The sequence below is a fragment of the Emydura macquarii genome, unplaced genomic scaffold (assembly GCF_026122565.2).
Source record: "Emydura macquarii macquarii isolate MOO-44397 ecotype Brisbane River unplaced genomic scaffold, CSIRO-AGI_Emac_v2 contig_2432, whole genome shotgun sequence".
Taxonomy (NCBI): Eukaryota; Metazoa; Chordata; order Testudines; family Chelidae; genus Emydura; species Emydura macquarii.
Genome location: NW_027132569.1, coordinates 1,390,244 through 1,410,657, shown reverse-complemented (window position 1 = coordinate 1,410,657; position 20,414 = coordinate 1,390,244). Strand labels below are relative to the sequence as shown.

The 20,414-nt window shown below is 38.6% G+C and overlaps 1 protein-coding gene across 7 annotated transcripts in view; it reads right to left on the bottom strand.

The window, feature by feature from the left end:
* Nucleotides 1-20,414, bottom strand: part of BBS9 (Bardet-Biedl syndrome 9) — a 417,433-nt gene that overhangs the window by 394,900 nt on the left and 2,119 nt on the right. For 6 of the 7 annotated variants that reach the window (XM_067562493.1, XM_067562496.1, XM_067562494.1 and 3 more), the window contains exons 2-5: nucleotides 19,845-19,967; nucleotides 16,853-17,003; nucleotides 15,597-15,661; nucleotides 12,827-12,940 (exon numbers count right to left, since the gene is read on the bottom strand). In XM_067562493.1, the coding sequence (XP_067418594.1) occupies nucleotides 12,827-12,940; nucleotides 15,597-15,661; nucleotides 16,853-17,003; nucleotides 19,845-19,956 (442 nt within the window). In that variant the 5' untranslated portion in view covers nucleotides 19,957-19,967. Of the gene's footprint in view, nucleotides 1-12,826; nucleotides 12,941-15,596; nucleotides 15,662-16,852; nucleotides 17,004-19,844; nucleotides 19,968-20,414 lie in introns of those variants that run through there. The other variant, XM_067562497.1, reaches the window with a different exon arrangement.

Sequence of the window (20,414 nt, the reverse complement as noted above, 5' to 3'; positions counted from 1 at the left end):
TCCTCCAGGCTCTTAGCTCTGTGTCAGCAGCCACAGAGGTGTTCATTATCTCAGTGAACATGTCATCCTGAGGAGTTTTTTTACCTTCTAAATTGCAACAGATGGTCAGTGAGAGTAGTAGATGCTGAGCTGAAGGCCATGCCGGCCACTGAAAGTCAAGCAAAGCACAAGGTATCCATTGTTAGTTGGCCCATGGACGAAAAGCAATGTTACAATGTAAAATTAACTCCCCTTTATATTCTGAAGGGAATGGCAGACCTGCATACCAATCTCTACCTATTGCTGGGGTCGTAGTACTGTTCCAGCCATGGTAAGTAAGGGGTTGGTGCATCCACTTAAGGGAAATCTCCGTAGTGCACGCAGCATAAATCCATAGCTCCCCAACCTGCAGGATTGTTTCACCCCCTCAGACCCTTCCAAAAATTGGTTTTTGAAAAGGCAGTACAGTGTGTGTGGGAGGAGAGGGTGAAATTCCCTCGGGCAAAACCATATGTGGGCACCTGTCTCACGACTCCTAAAAAGCCTCCCATGGCAGAGGGAAAAAAAACAATTGTATGGAATGGGTACTGCAAATTTGCACCATGGTGACCATGAGTGATATCAGTTTCCTGAGGGTAACAGAGGTGGAAAGGGAAGATTTACTGCAAGTATCTGAGTATAGGCCTGGCCATTATGCTGCTATGCTGTGTTCCGTGATGATGCCTGAACAATTAATAAGAGAGTGGTGGGGGAAAGTGTGCTATTGCAGAGGAAGAAATAAGGCTGATCTCCCCAGAAACCTTCTGCAAAGGATCACAGAGTACCCACATGAAAGTTTCCCAGAGATATCCATGGAGGATTCTCAGAGCATCCCTGTGCACATACACATTCTTTTCCAGGAGGAATCCCTTGCTCAGGTGAACTAACAAAGAGGAAGCCCATCTTCACCACCACAGTCACTTTTTCCCCCCACTAGGATAAGAAGCTGGACTGGGGAGATAAACAAAGAAATGAGATTTGCAGTACATACTCACTGGATGTGTCTTCCCCGGCATCTCAGTCACTCACAATGTCCTGCATCCGGGCGGGCTGTTCTGGGGTTACAAATAGCTCTTGGCTTTCAGGGAGAATGGATTCCCCAGTCATTTGGCTCCTGTTGTCCTCCTCCTCCATAGAATCTTCCTCGTTCATCCTGGATTCCCCTGAGGTATCTATGCTGCGGAGCAGGACAGTGGTGGGGTCACCACCGAGAATTGCATGCAGCTTCTCATAAAAGCAGCATGTTTTTGGTGACAAGCCAAAACGACTGTTCGCCTCCCGAGTTTTCTGATACGCCTGCCTCAGCAATTTGATTTTAATGCGGCACTGCTGCGTGTCCCTCCTGTGCCCCTTTTCCAACATGCCGCGCAATATTTTTTCATAAATATTTAAATCCCTTTTGCTGGCTTGGAACTGAGTCAGAACAGATTCTTCGCCCCACAGACCAATGAGATCCAAGACCTCAGGTCAACTCCAGGCTGGAGTGCATTTGGGGAGTGCAGTCACCATGCTCAGTTCTGCTGGCAAGCTTTCTCCACGCTGACAAAACACATGGCCGCGGTGCAGCACAGTGCGAATGTGCAGAGGGGTCACAGCAGAGCATTGTGGGACAACTCACAGAGGCCAATTACATCGCATTATGCTGCGCTCCGCATACACTGTCACTCATTCGACCCAAACAATTCAATTTCAATGCTACACCATTTGCGGAGGTGGTTTTATTATGTCGAATTTTCCCACGATTTAAGTCGATGTAACTGACCAGCCAGTGAAGACACATACATTATGTGGTCGATGGAAGCAGCATTCCATCGACCTACCTTCGCAGTGTAGATCAGGTGAGATGCTTTTAAAGTTAATTTACTACTTGTGAGAGGTACTAATCTGATAACCATGCAAATGACATGTGTTTCTCTACATAACAGGACCAGCACTGAATTCCTGAGAATGCAGAGTTGTGGAGGTTATGTGAAGGAATATTTCCCATCCCAATTGAGTAGCTGCCATAGCAACCTAACTTCTCTCCTGGATAGGTTGACTTAACACAAAGTCAGAATCTATGATTTTCAATGGTATGTTCAGAATAAAAGCACAGGATCATACTGTTCTGGATAGGACCTGAATACACACACAAATCCCTCAAGCACATGGATTCCTAGACTCAATTTTACACATTTCTTTGTTCATTGTATTTATCAAGCTTCTACCTAATTTGTTTCCATTATTACCACTCCAATTAACAGCAGCTGCAATAAATGATGGATCTAACTATATAGTCAGATGGGATAAAATCTTGGCCTGATGAAGTCAATTTGAGTTTTGCCATTGATTTCAATAGGGCTAAGATTTCACCCATCACCTAAAAGAAAGAGGTAGAGAGGCAGAACAGTTTGGAAAGAGATGCAATAGGAATCTTCCTTAATTATTTTCTCCATCACATGTTCAACTCACAGAAAAGGTTATATCATCATTATTCAAAGGGAACACACACCACTAATAGCCTTTCAAAGTGATGTTATGTGGGGAGGTGTTCAGGAGCAGAGATTTGTAGATTTATCCTTTGAACAAAATCCACAGAAAAATGAGCTTGTGGAACAATCTTTCCTTACACAGAAGCAATTGAACAGGAAGGTAATAGTTAAACATCATGCTCCGTAAAAAAAAATAGCCGACAAATCAATGTCCAAATTTATATCATTGCTGTATTTAAACATAATCATAAGACTCAATTAACCTTACAGCATAAAAGTCAGCTGATAATTTTTTTTCTGACTAACACCTAATAAAATTCATTCTTGCAGAATTGTGGAAAAGTTAAGCACAGCCACTCTTCTTATAAAGTTTCCTGTTACAAGGTTTCATGGTTTACACACATGTTGTCTTTTATTATTTAAAAAAATTACTCCTTATAGCACCCCTTTTGTTGCAACACTCAAATATACTTTGCCTCTAGGCCAGGACTATAATAAAAGTAAAATGAATTCAGACAGTTTGCTGTGAAAAGCTAGGTACATGGATGGAGGAGTGGGTTTTTAATGTTTTTGCTTTTTTTTTTCTTGTACCTTTTTCATGCTAGAATTTTTATTTTCTTTCTTTAAAACACTTGTTTTTGTTTTTATCATCTCCTTTTATTTATGCAGTACCTATAGAATAACTTCCAACAAATTTGTATAATTCTGAAAGCCATTTTATGATCTGGAAATCCTAACTGCAAAATCAGTACATACTTGATCATTAGGATGACTGAACTCTATGGAATTTATCAATTTATTTCAAGAAGCTATATGAAGCAAGCTGAATTCACAGATCATTTTAAATCCATTTAGTTCAAACACATTTTCATAGAAACATAAGACAGAAAGGGACCTCAAGAGGTCATCTAGTCCAGTCCCCTGCACTTATGGCAGGACCTAGCATTATCATTCTAGACCATCCCCGATGGGGTTTGTGTAACCTGCTCTTAAAAATCTCCAATTCCACAACTTCCCTAGGCAATTTATTTCAGAGCTTAGCTACCCTGACAGTTAGGAAGTTTTTCCTCATGTCTAACCTAAACCACCCTTGCTGCAATTTTAGCCCACTGCTTCTTGTCCTATCCTCAGAGGTTAAGGAGAACAATTTTTCTCCCTCCTCCTTGTAACACCTTTTACATACTTGAAAATGATTATCATGTCCCCTTCCAGACTAAACAGACCCTGGTTTTTTTCCAATCTTCTCTCAGAGGTCATGTTTTCTAGACCTTTATTCATTTTTGTTGCTCTTCTCTGGACTTTCTCCAATTTGTCCACATCTTTCCTGAAATGAGGTGCCCAGAACTGGACTCCATACTCTAGTTGAGACCTAAATCAGCACACAGTAGAGCAGAAGAGTTACTTCTTATGTCTTGCTTACAACACTCCTGCTAATACATCCCAGAAAAATGTTTGCTTTTCTTGCAACAGTATTACACGGTTGATTCATATTTAGCCTGTGATCCACTATGACCCCGAGATCCCTTTCTGCAGTACCCTTTCCTAGGGAGTCATTTCTCATTTTGTATGTGTGCAACTGATTGTTCCTTCGTAAGTGGAGTACTTTGCATTGCCCTTATTAAATTTCATCCTATTTACTTCGGACTATTTCTCCAGTTTGTCCAGATCATTTTGAACTTTAATCCTATTTTCCAAAGCACTCACAACCCTTCCCAGCTTGGTATAGCCCACAAACTTTATAAATGTACTCTTTGTGCCATTATCTAAATCACTGATGAAGATATTGAACAGAACCAGACACAGAACTTGATATGCCCTTCCAAATTGACTGTGAACTATTGATGATTACTCTCTGGGAATGGTTTTCCAACCAGTTATGCACCTATCTTATAATAGCTCCATCTAGGTTGTATTTCCCTAGTTTGTTTATGAGAAGGTCATGTGAGACAGTAGCAAAAGCCTTAGTAAGTCAAGATATACCACATCTACCACTTCGCCCTATCCACAAGGCATATTACCCTGTCAAAGAAAGCTATCAAGTTGGTTTGACATGATTTGTTCTTGACAACAACAAATCCATGCTGACTGTTATTCATCACCTTATATCTTCTAGGTGTTTGCAAATTGATTGCTTAATTATTTGCTCCATTATCTTCTGGGTACTGAAGTTAAGTTGACTGGTCTGTAATTCCCCAGATTGTCCTTATTTCCCCTTTTATAGATGGGCAAATATAGTGCCATTTTCCAATCCCTTGGAATCTCTCCAGTCTTCCATGACTTTTCAGAGATAATTGCTAATGGCTCAGATATCTCCTCAGTCAGCTCCTTAAGTTTCTAGGATGTATTTCACCAGCCCTTGGTGACTTGAAGACATCTAACCTGTCTCAGTAATTTTTAACTTGTTCTTTCCCTATTTTAGCCTCATATCCTACCTCTTTTTCACTGGCATTCACTATGTTAGATATCCAATCTCTACTAACTTTTTCAATAAAAACAGAAACAAAAAAGCCATTTATCACTACTGCCATTTCCACATTTTCTGTTATTCTTTGTCCCCCACTTCATTGAGTAACGGGCCTACCCTGTCCTTGGTCTTCCTCACACTTCTAATGTATTTGTCTAATGTTTTCTTGTTATCTTTTATGTCTCTAGCTAATTTAATCTTGTTTTGTTCCTTGGCCTTTCTAATTTTGTACCTAAATACTTGTGTTATTTGTTTATATTCACTCTTTGTAATATAACCTAGTTTCCACTTTTTGTAGGACTCTTTTTTGAGTTTCAGATAATTGAAGATCTCCTGGGTAAACCAGGGTGGCCTCTTGCCACATATCCTATCTTTCCTACGCCATGGGATAATTTGCTCTTGTGCCCTTCATAATATCTTTGAACAACTGCCAATTCTTTTGAACTGATTTTCCCCCTTAGACTTGCTTGCCATGGTATCTTACTTGTCACGTCCCTGCGTTTGCTAAAGTTTGCTTTCTTGAAATCCATTATCTTTATTGTGCTATTTTCGCTCCTATCATCCCTTAGGATCATGAACTTTACCATTTCATGATCACTTTCACCCAAGCTGCCTTCCACTTTCAAATTCTCAACCAGTTCCTCCGTATTTGTCAAAAATCAAATCTAGAACAGCCTCTGTCCTAGCAGTTTTCTCCACCGTCTGAAAAAAAAAAGTCTCCAATACATTCCAAGAATTTGTTGGATAATCTGTACCCTGCTGTGTTATTTTCCCAACAGATATCTGGGTAGTTGAAGTTTCCCATCACCACCAAGTCCTGTGCTTTGAATGATTTTGTTAGTTTAAAAAAAGCATCATCCACCTCTTCTTCCTGGTTAGGTGGTCTGTAGTAGACCCTATCATGACATCACCTTGTTTCTTGTACAATTAAACAAAAAACTGAGTATAAACATTTGCCAGTGAAAATAAGGACAGAATTAACATACATCACTATACAACAACTTCAAATATGCTTTATGTACACATAACTAGAGAAAATGAGTGTTCTGTCTAGTTAAGTGGTGACTCAGTATCTTGTTTGTCAACAATTCCCACTGGTGGGGCATGAGCTATCAATGCATTATCTATTCAGTCCTTAGATGGAAGACAGCATTAAACTTTCATTAGCTTTTTTTTAAAGCTCAAGAAACACTGAGCATATTCATACATGAAGCTCAACATATCATTTTTTCCCTCGCAACAATCATAAATCCCATCTGCCACTTGGGAAAGGTTGCTTCCTATTATGGCATACGGCCATTGTCACATTTCATAGGCACTTTAGATGGAAGCCTAGGAGTCAGGCAATTAGGAATCAGTTTGGGAGGCACAGGATTTTAGTATCCAGTTCTTCATTATTACATTTTAACTACATTATTAGTTTATACATATATTGGCTGTTTTCCTGCTTGCTATTTGCTCTGGCACATCTTTGATTGCAGAGAATTTATAAATTTCTATTTATATCACAATATATAAGCCTATAGAAACTTCAGTCAGTCACTTCACAATTTAAAAATGTTTCCCTACTCTTTCATACATCTTCAGCAGAAATCTGTTCATCTTACTTATAAATTTCCATATCTCAAACTCATTTTCTGTTATTAAAAATATTTAAAAGATTTTTGCATTATGTCAGACTTTACTGACAGTTAACACATCCCTTGCCCCGAGAGTTTACTGTCTAATGGCCAGATAGTGGCCTATCCTGAACAAAGCAGTATAGGGGACATAAGATGTCCATTTACTTCTTGGCCCTGGGCATTCTACTGCCACTTTCCACATGTAAAGGGAAGGAGAGTCCACGGAGCTAGTGTATATTTCCCTTAAGATTTGTGGGAAGGGACAAGAGTGGAATGAGCCCTGATTCCACCCCCTTCCCAATCCGCCAAGGAGACTATGCTGACAAGTATAAAACTGACATTTTACTCTCTTTCTGGAGCAACTGGGAGACTGTGATTTCTAAAGTTACACAACCTCCTTCCTGGACTGTTCCATGGGCAGCACAACACCACTCTGTCCCTTGCTATGAACTAGATCACAAACTGACCATTTAGCCTAAATAAGACAAGACAAACAAATCAAGACACGGAATAACATTTATTTCCATCTTAGGTATTATTCTCATAAGACACTTACCATACTGGTATCTAAGCACCAGTTTAGAAAGAGGCTATGGAGATTACTGATAAAGAGGCACAAGGGATTTTGTAAAAAGGTTAGAGTTAAAGAAGAATTTGAACAGAGAGAGGGAGGAGAGAGTTTGACGGATAAGTACAGGATAACTATTCCTAAAACGGAAGCAAACTCAGAGAGCAAGAAACAGAAAGTTGTTAAAAAGAGGGGTGGGGGAGAAGAGAAATAAGGCAAAAGGAATGGCAAGAAATGGGGCTTGAATAGTGGATGAGAATGACAGCATAGGATTCTGAAGTTAAGCAGGACAAGAAAGAGAAATCTGCGCAAATTTCACACTAAATCTTACATCTGTGTTCCAGAGTTTTTATGAAGTATATTTGGCTACTTTTTAAAAATCATTTTAGAGGGAGATGGTGGAAAGTGTAATAATGGCAATTATAGTCCCCTCTACTGCATTAAACAATACTGCATGAACAAAACTCATTGAAGCAATTGTAGAGGCATACAATTCTGACAACATGTTAAGAAGTGACCAGTTCACTCAACCACCACCTGAACTTTTCCAGACGATTTCAAGATCCTGGTATGCTTTTAAAATTCTTAATGAATAAGGGCCTAGCTATCTCAGAAACACCTATGTCCATGCTCTCCATCCTGGGAGTTGTGGTAACAGTAACAGTAAAGTTGAAGGGCCTCAGAATGAAATTTGTGGGAACATGAAATTCTCAGGGAAGAGCCATTGGTTGTGGACTGCATGGTCCATATCTATCCGCTTTTAAAATAGTGCGAGACCAGTTACTTCACACAGGCCTTCTCCAACTAGAAAATAATTCTCCCAAAAGACAGCCACCAAGGCTTATTCAGTAAAAATACAGGAGTGCTTTGAAAATAAGCAGACAGCATGGAATGTATATTGGTAAAAGCCACACAACATTAGGGTTTTTAGAACTTTCAGTAAAAACCCTTTCATGGCAGGAGTGGTAATATTACAGGCTAATTTGAATGGCATCTTTTTCCGTGTGCCTTTTTTCTCACTTTAGTTAAGACCAGAGTAAACAAATTCTTCCTGCATAGGGACACCATTAACGACTCCCTGATCCAGCTCTCCATAGGCTCAGCTTACAAACTACATCTTGTTTGCCAGTTGCAAGTGTTGGTCTGAGAAATCAGATACTGTTTGATAAAATGGGATTCTCAGCTCCTCTTAAGTGGAGTCTGCTGCAGCAGGGCAGCTAGTAGTGCCCTCTTTAGCATGAAGAGGAAAATTAGTAGTTTCAGAGCTTTATTGGATGGCCATAAATGGAATCACTGCACATTTGGTAAGGGGAAAGATGACTGCTGGACAAAGATGAGAAGTCAAGGCCTGGGGATCCTGTCCTTCCCATCTTCATCCCCAGAGAGGCAATCTCTGCATTGTGAGATAAGTAGCTCTAGCACATTTTGACTGGGCACTCTTTCTTCTCTCTCCTATTGCCACAGGTCATTCAATGGCCTCGCATGCATAAACTACTTGTGTATGAAGTATTCATATGTATCGTGCCCTGAACGAAGAACAAGTCCCTCTTGATGCCAACACTCTATGATTCATCTTTTCCATTAAAATGCAAGTTCATCCTACCTACAGATAAACATCTTATGTTAGAATGATATATTTACTGCCTATTCACAAGGCATATCTATATTGACACACGAAGGTAGTTTATTACTGCTATATCACACTTTGATACTGTATTCATTTGTCAAGGTGAAATTTATTTCTGTGCACCTACAAACCATACAGTGCACTTGCTTCATTCCATCCAAATCTAATGAGAGCACCACAGAGTTTAATATCGGGCATCATCTGGCATGCTGAAACAAACATTAATCTGGCATATTGAAAGGTTCAGTTAAGTATTTTCCACCATTTAAGCTGTGAGTATCTCCTGTGCTTCCACGTGTGGCATACAGGCTATGCTCACATAGCAGCTGGAAGGCATAATTCCCAACACAGGTATACAGACACATGCTAGCTCTGCTCAAGTTAGTACCTAAAAATAGCTATGTGGCCATGAAGGCTCAAGTGAGCCTAAGCAGTGACTGTGCCACTGCGGCTACGGCTATTTTTTAGATTGTGGCTCAAAGAGAGCTAGCATGTGTTTGTCTGCCCACAATGGGAATTACATTTCTCAGATGCTGTACAGCCAGAGCCACAATGGCTTTAAATTAGCCAAAGGAAGTACTAATATTCAGGGCCACTGCCCCATGTGGTATATTGGATTCAAATTATCCAACACTGCAGTAGAATCGGTACAATCTCTATTTATTTTAATATTAAATTTCATTTCATTTTACTCTCCCTAAGATTTTCAATATGCTGCATTTTCTTAAATATACAACCACACTGTAAAAGTTGTCAGCTCTGACAGGGGCATTTGGGTGCCAAAAGCCTCAGGGAAGTAATTTTGTTTTTTTTGGTGAGCAGGAGCCAGTCAAATTTGTTTGGCTTTCTAGAGAAGGGATGTATCTCACCCTTCACTCCACACATTTGTGGAGTGAAGGGTGAGGTAATTTAATTTTGGAGGAGATGGAGGACCTCCTCATACCGCACCCAAGTGAGACTTAATGGCAACCTACAAGAGCACATACACACACCAATTTCTGGAACTACAAACCATAATGGGGTATTTCAGTTTAATTATCCTGCTAAAAGGATTGCCGTCAAATAACTAACGATACTGATATTTAAATTATCCTCATTAGAATTCAGAGTGAACACCCCACTAACACTCATGGGAGCCACTGTCAGAGATATTATTTAAAGATGCTAGAAGAGTTAGGCAGACATCACTGCAGCAGTTTATACTGAAGATTATAGTTGCAACCACAAAGGCTAGAGAGAGGTAGGGTGTGGGTAAAATTAAAGCTTAGTTTCTGGAGAAGTGGGGTGGTGGTGGGTGGGAAGGAGAAGATATCGGATGCTTTTTGTATTTAAAATAAGAAATGAAGTATAAACATAATCTGGCCAGTACTTAAGCTCTGTAAAATGTTGAAGCTGGAGTCGTTCACTTGTTTTTACTAGTGTTGCTAACTCTTGTGATTTTAATCACAACTGTATGCTATTTGGTGTTTTATTTAAAAAGGCTGCAGCTGCTAGAATCCTGAGATTGCATGAGAATCTCTACTTTCACTTACAAAAAAAGAATCTGTTGCAAATTTCTAACCTTCAGTTAGAGGGGAAAAAAACAAAAAAGGGTTGAAAACATGAAGCAAGCTTCAACTAGAATCCCAGAAGGCAAACAAAGAAAACCCAACAGGTAGTATTTTTTCTAAAAATAACTCATGCTTGTTAAGGTGTGACTCAACATTTAAATGCCTGGAGATGGCAATATGGATTTTATTTTTCCTGGTAGAAGTGATTAGAGTTTCAACAGCCTAATTACCAGTTTAACATATTTCCATGTCATTCACAGGGATGAGTCAAAGCAAAGTTAAATCAAACCAAACTTGAAATCAGAACAGTTAATAGATGATAAACTGCACATCCAGAACACCTTTATCAAGGGTATTGTTTTTTTCTTTAAACTCAATAAGATTGCTAGCTTCCAGCAGTATGTAAATATTGTTCTTTTTACCTAGTCTCTCTGTAGTATTCTGCATATTCTTCTTTTCTCAATTTTAGTAACTTTGGTAAGAAATCTTGCCAAGTCTGCAACAGTTTTCTCCCCTTCCAATAGTTTTTCAGTAAGTCAAATTCACCTCCTCCCCTTTTCTACAAAAACCCCATAAACCATGAAAAACATTCGGTTTTAGTCAATGAAGTACATTCTGCTGAGCAGGTTTTCAGCAAAAGTACTTTTGTATTTTCCACACCTCGTTAAGTCTTACAGTAAATGCACCTGTAGAATCAGACCAGAGGAAGCTGTGTTATAAATGTAGCAAAAACCAATGATTGTAACCAGAGGACCATCTAGTGGTGGTTGGGCAACATCACAGACCCTGCCTATTGTGCTGTAGCTATTTAAGGCAAATATAAATATACACTACTATTCCATGCAAATAAGTCATAAATTTGTACAGGGGCAAGCCTGGCGGTTTCTTGAGTCCTCAGAGTTCCTACAGCTTGATTATTTGGGCTACACGCCTGGATATAAGACAAACTACATTGGTTGCATTAATTGATTCTCTCCTCTTAGCAATGAATGAAAACAAAATGTCTCCAAGCAGACTCTTTTAGATTTGTCAGCTGCTTTTGACACCAATCCTAAAGTTCTGTAATACAAGATAATGGTTTCAAATTAACAGCAATAGATGGTTTGAGACTACCTCTCTCTTTGTGTCACAATACCACAATTGCCATCAGTAGAGGAGTTTGAGCTGGAGTTTCTCCTTTTTAGTGACAAAGTGGCTGGCAGGTCCTCTAGAAGGGGTCTTCCACTGTAGAACTTACTCCCCAACTTGTTTGGTCAGAGCTCAAATTTGTTTTGTCAACTTTCTAGACATGCAGGAAAGCACATTTTTTTTGGCCCTCAAAAAGATGGGATGGCGACTCCCAACAGGAGTAGACTGGGGAGGTTTGGGTTTATTTTATTCATATCTACTGGTGAATATTTCTCTGTCAGCCCTTAATGTATTGTTATTTGTGTTACGCATTTTTATTTTATGGAATGGATGACCAGACATTGAATGGTCATCTAGAAAAATTTATATACAAAACCTCAAGTTAGGAACCACAGTTTGTTTAGTTTCAATTAGGTTTATTTTCGTCCTGTAATCCACAGTACGTTTTATTCAGGGAAAAATATGGGAGTCCTCTAGTGGTTAAACACATGAATATTTACATACAGTCAGATTTTGATACCCCCCTATTCCCAAGTAGTATTAACTTCACAAGTAGTCAGATTGACTTGTGCAAATAATGATTCAGTAAGGCCCCAAACACTTATGTATTTGCATAAATTAAGCATGTGCAAAAGTGTCTACAGGATAATGGGAGTAAAGCATTCAAAATTTGGCCGCAGAAGTTAATTGAAGACTGAAATATACTGAACAACTTTTCTGCTTAATGTTTCTAAGGATAGCTTAAACCCATTAAATAGACTTTGTTTTTAAAAAGATGTAATAGGACAGGTGGAATAGAAGGAGGAGAAGCCAAAAAAACACCAACACACAGACAGGTCTAGAGAGTAAGGATGACTACTCTATTGTCATTGTGCAATCTGGGCAAAATGCAGAAAAGCATAACATGATTAAAATGTACAAAAAACTTTCAATATCTGAAGTACCACAAGGAAAGGAAATTTGGGTTTTATATTTTTTAAATATAGTTTTAACTTATGTGGCCTTATGAGCTAATATCCAAGCTTCGACACTTTATTTTTATCATTCTAATACACTCTGTATTTAACTTACTTATTTTAGATTCATTGACATGTTAAAAAAAGAAACAAAACAAATGACACTTCCTAACTGTTCTCATCCCAACTATTAATCTAAAAATGATCACATCACAAAAACTTCCAAAACAGAAGCTCACTAGCATTTTCAGCAGAGACCCAGGATTGAATGAGCATTAAAATGTACTATTCTTATATAAAAATCAGGGGAAATGCTGCATTTAGCAGGGAAAGTGGGGAAGCTTGCATGTGCCACAAGCCCACATTTTTCTTGCTCATCGTATAAACTTCAATCCACAGGCTAAAATTCAGACTTCATTTACCTTTCACACCACCAAATGGCCCATAAGTCATGTTGCAGGCTGTTCGCTGAAGATTGTGTTCATACATAAGTTTGATCTGATACTGGTTCCCATGTTCCACATTTCCCAACATCCCTATGAAAAAACAAGAACAACATATATGTCTAATTTATTCCTCTTGTGGTTCACATGAAGGAAAAACAGGAACTTTTTAATATTATTTAAGAACATTAGATGGTGAGGTATTATCTATTATTAGTTGCTTTGAGATGGTGTGAGGGTTGACAATGCCACTTTCCTAAAAATATATCAAATGTATTTATTGTTTGTACATCAGTAGTATCTAGAGGCTAAATGCAGGAGTCGGGTTCCATTATGCTAAGCACTGTATAAACATAGTAGGAGACAGTGCCTGCCCTGAAGAAGACTCTGTATTTGAGCAAAAGAATATCACACCTTTATACAGTATGTTCTTTGGCATCCTTCAGTCTTGAGAGACCATAGATATGTGCGCCTGAGAGGGGTAGAATGTAGAGAGGTAGAGACAGAATATGTACATCTGAGAGAGCCTGGGTAAAAGAGCCTCTCTTGCAAGCCTGGGTAAATAATCTGGAGGGCCTGAGTTGCCCATGCATCAGGGCCCCCCTCTCGGTGTCACTGGTAAAGTCCGGAGGAGACGAAGAACCAATACATCTGGTACCTAATCTGCTGCAGGACTTTCCAGAGAGATACTAAAATACTGACTGCCTTAGGGGTTCCACTCCAGATTTTCTGTCTGAGTTTGCTCTCATAGCCTTACTTTCTCCTGAATTCACCCACAAGACAATGGGGCTTTTCTGTCAGGGGTTGCTCCCTTAGCCTTTCGCCCTCCTGGGCAACACACAAGGCTGGGGGTTTGATGAACCACAGGTAGTACCATCTACTCTCATTATGGTAGCAGGCATAGCACAGTATATGGTTCAACCATTTGATCAGAAATCAATTTACCCACCTAAATAAAGCAAAACAAAACATTTTGCGTTATGATTCTGCAGTTCTAGGATCCAATAAACAAAGTATGTCTCAACTTGTTTCAGCCAAATCATCTTAATCTCCTTAAAAGAGCTTCTAAATTAGGCCATATCAGCTCATGACTCAGTTTTTGTAGTATGTTTCTAATGGTTGACAGAAAATTGATAATTTCCCAAGTAGTAACTCAGTGTAGTGCTGGACACTAGAGATGAGGGTCATATACATATTTAGTTAATTCCCCAAAGATGAGAACTTCAAACTCCTGCAGAGAGATACCTTTAAGATATTTCAGAGGCTTCGGCAAGAGATTGATGTTATATTTGGAGAATTAACAAATTTGGAAAATTCATACTTCTTAAATTTGGAAAATCTCTTGAGAACCAGAATAGTAACTTTAGAGCTGTGGTTGATGCATCACAATGTAAGGACTATATAGTCTACAGTGGGCATTCACATCATTTGAAGCGCCTATATTCCATGCTGCATCATCTAAATTGAATCCAACCATTGTTGATTTGAGCTTTTCTGCCTTAAGCCCAGCAGCTACCCCCTCCGATATGATACTGCTAGTTGCCCCAGACCTCAAGCCTACTACATCAACAAAAAGAACAAAGTTTCCAGTCCTAAACAAATCTGTACACCACCCTTGTTCAGCAACAGACCTGTTAGTGGATCCATCAGCGTAATAAACCTAGCTTCCTGTAAGCATTTGTGAGATGTTAATAATAACCTGGTCAAGATTAAGGACGATCCTTTTAGCCCACAAATTGGGGATATTTCAAAAATCTCTAAAACTGAATCATGTTTAGCAACTGTGTAAGAAATGTTAAACAGTGAAGCAAACTCGTGTTCCATTTTATGCAGAACTCCAGCAAAAGGGTTTCTCTTGTTTTATGTCTCAGAGATCCAGGAATTCAATTTCTCATTTGGTTATGTGCTGCAAACAATACAGCTGCATCAGTTCTGTCACATTCAGACTTCCTACACTGTAAAGGAGGGGAAAAATAGGCAGGTTTACTCTTTTATTGTGTTATTCTGGCCTCCTTACCTGCACCACTACATCTTCCCGAGAGCTACTTCCACCTCTGCAAATCTCAGAGCTCATTTTGTAAAAGAATTATATTTAGAGGGTATCTTTATCTGCCAACAGTTTGTTCATGAGAGCTGTGAGCATCAGCTTCTGTATTCAAAGTTGTAAGATAAGCAGCTTCTATTGACAAACAGACTCTACTTTATTTACTTTTGCTTGCCCATGCTCAAGTTTAATATAAATCTTCCTCATGCTCTGTAAAATAATCCTGAATGGTAAATTTTGTAACAAAGCTCAGACCCTGCCAAATGGCTCAGCTGCCGAGATATAGCTTCCACAAGGTAGTCCTACATCACCACTCTCCAAGTAAAAAGGAACTTGGAATGTTGCAGAGGTAACACCACTTGTGCTTCTCTTGGAAAAGTGCAGCCTACATAACTACAACTCATTAGTGCCTTGTCACAGAGCAATTCAGCACACTCAAAGCAAGCTGCCTGCTCTCTATTAGCACTATACACAATTGCTACTGTATAACAAAGAACCAAAACTGTGTAAGAGAAGAAACACCAGTCCAGATTGAAGGGACAGTGTGAGAGTCCTTCAACCCTTCGATTGTGACTTTGCACGGGCAATACAGGAGAAACTTCTCAGTACACGTGCCTAGTTGGAACAGTTAGCTAAACTGATCAATAATAATTAAAAAAAAAAGGTAAAGAGAGATAGACAGCTATTCTGGACACTTTTTTTTACCTGAGACAGCATACACACACAGTTTTCTGCAATGCAGTACAGCCAGATGAAGTAGTTCAGTACCACTGACAATGAGGGGGAAAAAAGAAAAAAGTTGCAAGTGAGTTTCGTAAACTGCAGCACTGATGGCTTAATCCAAGACACACTGAAGTCAATGTAAAATCTCCTAGTGGACTTCTCTGGACTTTGGATCAGGCCCGCAAATTCTCAAACGTTAAGTACCAGCAAAATGTAATATTGTGCAACTAAATTATCTTTCAAAGTTAAAATATTTGAAGTTATGTTTGACAGCTATTAGCTGTCAAGTCCTCAGTAGATCCCTGAGAAACATTTTTGCAGATATGAGCACATGAAGCGAGCAAGCTTTTTCTGATTCAGCCTGCTCGTGCTATCTAGCAAGCTAATACTAATACTTCCTGTGAGAGTAATAGTAGGGGACAAATGTGTGACTGTCATGTTAGATGAGCATCATTTGACAGGTATGGATAATTACTTTATAGTTTGTATGAGAAACAGTTTAATAATAGTAGACTGAATCAGTTAATCCACAATACAAGGTTAAAACCCCAATTATACAAGGATAGTCACAATATTTTTTATTCTGTGCCCATTCTTGATACACTGAATAATCTCATTTACTGCAAAGAAAAGAGCTCTTGAACAATAAATAAATATTAATAAAATAGCAGCAGCCACTGCCTTTGGCTAGTTCCCATAAGACATTCCTATATCTGTGCAGTATCTTAAAGAGCACCCAAATAAAAAATGAACAGTGTTGAGAACGGAGATATGCATTACTTTTAAACTGACTTATAATAAATAAAATAGCTTGCAAAGCAACATGTCTGATGCATACTTTAGTAGGTAAGTACTTTTTTTTAAAAGAAGCACAGTAATGTTTACAGCAGCTTCAGAACATAAGGAGAGGACACTTGGGGATTTTAACATAAATAAGACTTTAGCATAACTAGCATAAACTATTTTTTCTATTTATGCTTTATACCATATAAATCAATAAGCAGATGAAATGCATAATTCAGAGTTCATGAATTTTTTTTAAATGGCTGTAAGAGTCAAACACTGCAGTGCCAAGAAGAATATTTTGATTAAAATGAGATAGCTCACACCTAAACCCCAGACACTACACAAAACTGATCTACATGGTCTTTAGGGAGGCAAGTTAGCTTCTATGACAAATTAGCCTAAAGCCTCCTAATTAATGTAATCATTATTGATAACATGGACTGTTTACTTACGAAACGAATTTTCCTACTTCCACCTGGAGTATTGGATCTCGCAATTGCACTTCCAGCAGCAAATCTTCAGCTTGCATTCCATCTCCAGGTTTGACAGGCTGGGGATTAAAGATTCGAAGATATCCCATATAACTGCCCACAATTATTTTATCTGTAGAATAATTCCCAATAAGAGGAAAATTAGAAATAGAGAAATAAACGTGCTACATATGTGCTTGAAAGCATAAATGATGGGATGTTCACACATAATTATGCTGGAGGTCTGCAGCCTAGATAATTAATTGACTTAAATATTTCAACAGTGTGTACGAGGAAGCTATAATTCTCAAACTCCAGTGCAGTCTCCGAAATCCACTCTTTGGGTGTGGCCAAGTACCTCCAAATGTTCAGCTCCCACATCTTAAATTTGCAAATACTCTTCTCACCAGGCAAGCCACAGAATGTTGGCTTTTACACAACATTATAGATGCTATACAGATGAGAAACTGAAGCCGGATTATTACTTTTTCAGGTAAATGGATAAAAAACATAGAATGGGTCAAATTCAGACTTGACATAAATGGGTGAAACTCCAGTTGACTTCAAAATGGATTTGGTCCAGGATTCCTATTGTGAAAATATTCATTATGAATAGTATTTAATAAGACTCAGCAAAGATTCCTAAGAAACAACACAAGTAAATAAACAAAACAATTACAGAAGTGTTCCTCAGGTGATCAGTTCTGCTCACAACTCCAGAGAAGATACCAACATTTATCTCCTCCAGACATCAATCTGCATCTGTGGTGTGTCCAATAAATCTTGTCCATAAGTCACATGAACATACTCATACTACAAAAGATCTGACAGTTTCAGAGTCTTTACCAGGCTCTTAGCTACCTGGAACAGTTCCACTGGACCCCACTTCACACAGGTGGAGAAGCAAGCAGCTATCTTCACTTCTGCTGTAGCAAACAACTTTCATGCTGCAATTCATTGGATTCAGAGTATGACCTCTGCCCCTGCACTCTAATTTTACCTCATCCATTTCTGTCACAATTTATCTGTATATTACAGTGACAGATGAAGATAGTAAAAAATATTTGCATGTCCCTTAGCTCCCTGAAGCTAATATTTTTCTTACATGGATAAACTTGCCTAAAGAGGGATTTTTTTTCTTCATCCAGATATGCAGGCAGTCAGGTTTACTTAAACCTCTTATTTTACTTACTTTTGGTCTTAAGCTCCACACCAAAGGAACCCCATCAAGTGCTCTGGCCACTCTTAACGTATATTTATAGACAACAGTACATAGGAAATGCAAAGTAAAAAAACTGACCAAAGCAGCAGTACTTCTTCCTCCCATCCTACCACATCTCCAGCAATTTGACTGATACAGTTTAAGCCCTTCTCCCACATTCCTACTAGAAATAGCACTTTCCCACTAGACAGAAATTCCACCTACAATTGCCTCAGCTAATACCTATTCAGACAGATGACTTTTGGGGCATGCTACAAAACCTAACAAATTTCAGCTATTTCAGACCTTGGGAGGAGCACATTTCAAAGGAAAGGAGAACACTCTGCCAACAGACCCCTTTCTTTTATAAGAACAAGATGCAGGGAAGGGAGAAAATCAAGCTCAGCAGCTTCTGCTGATTACAACTGAGGCAGAATGGCATTGGAAGGCAAGTCTCAAGTAAGCTGACCCTATGGATTTATAGGTCAAAAATAACATCTTACAACCCCATCAGTGAAGCCAATAAACAGCATGTGCAGATTAATGAGCACTGGTAACCTATGTTGCTACTGAGGCACAACTTATAAAGTGCATCACCCCATTATGCATCAGTTTAAGTGTACCTTTTATTTTAGTGTAATGGATTTCTCCCTAGGGCCTTAGTGCTTACAAGGCAAAATGCCCATTGACTTTAATGGCTTTTTGTCAAAATCCACCTGTAATGAAGTTTTTTGTCATTTTATAAATATAGTTTAATCTATCCACTATTTCAGTGTGTAGCTGTTTTAGAAGTGACTTGTGCTATGTAGCCAACTATTTTAGAAATGACATGCCATAATTCCATGTAAAAATACAAGTTTAGATGGCTGATCAATTTAGGTTCTTATTCCATTTTAACTAAGTGTAAGAAGCTGAGGTAACGTGAGATGAATGGATGTAAACTAGCAACTAAAAGAGAAAAATTTTAAAAACTAGGAATATACACTTAACTAGACAAGCAACAACATACATAAAGAGAAAACACAAAACTTATTAACAAAAATTCAAACTTAACACTTAACACTGTCAGAAAAAAAAATACTTTAAATTTCTCAGGGCTTTTTCCTTTGCACCAATGTCAGGGTGCATCACCTAACCTAGACTTTCTTTACACTTTCTTCAAAAACTAGTCTATGGGTAAACATCCTCCCTCTCTGCAGTTTCCAAGATTCACACATTACTGAATCTCTATTCCTATCAACCACAAACTCTTGGTAGCAGGTCCCAAACACAACCTTAACTACTTCAAACCAAACCAAACCAAACCTCACATGGCTGAGCTAGCTCTAGCTTCATTTAACTAGCATTTGCTTTCTTGAATTTCCCACCAAAACATGCCCAAAACTGTATTTTGCAATTATAACCAATAAGTGTTTTTTCCCCTTCAAGTGTATGGCAACGTTTTCAACATTTCTTCAATGTTGTATACACACTGAGTTAATATTTGAAAAAGATTGAAAATAGGGCCACATACTTGTGAAAAAATGCCACTTACACGTTCCTTAGCAGGGTTCCTTGAAAGCAATGACATCATATAATGAAAGAAGGCATTTTAGAATAGCCTAGTGAACTATGACAACAAAAAGAAAGGATAGGAGGGAAACAAAGAGTAGTATATGCCAAGTGTCTCCTTCTACTTCATCTCCTTAGCGCATGTTGCTGCAGTAAATAAAATTTGCAATCATGTTTATGTCACCTTTAAAATCTGAAGGCCAACTCAAAATTTCTATTTACCTTGTCCACTGCCGTTGTTGTCAACATCAGCCACACACAAACATCCTTGGTCAAATTCTTCTTTTTCTCCAAGTGTTGTTGACCACCAATCTCGGGCTTTAAACAAGGACATTCTCCTTCATGCTAAAAGAAACAGACTCTGCGGTAAAACCCATACTTTTCATATTAAGTTATACCAGTCATGTTATATTTTCTAGGAAGCATATTAATCTAAAATATTTTTTCTTTGATTCCACATCTTCACATTAGATCAGTACAAAAACAAATTAAATGTTCATTAGGAATTCTAAATATTTGTGAGGTGACGTCCCTGTGGAACACATTACCAGGGGATGTTGTGAAGGCCAAAACCATAACTGGGTTCAAAAAATAATCAGATAAGTTGATGGAGAACAGGTCCATCAATGGCAATTAGCCAAAATGGTCAGGGATGCAACCCCATGCTCTGGATGTCCTTAAACCTCAGACTGCTAGATGCTGGGACTAGACAACAGGGAATGGATCACTTGATTATTGCCCTGTTCTGTTCATTCCTTCTCAAGCACCTGTCAGAAGATAGGCTACTGGGCT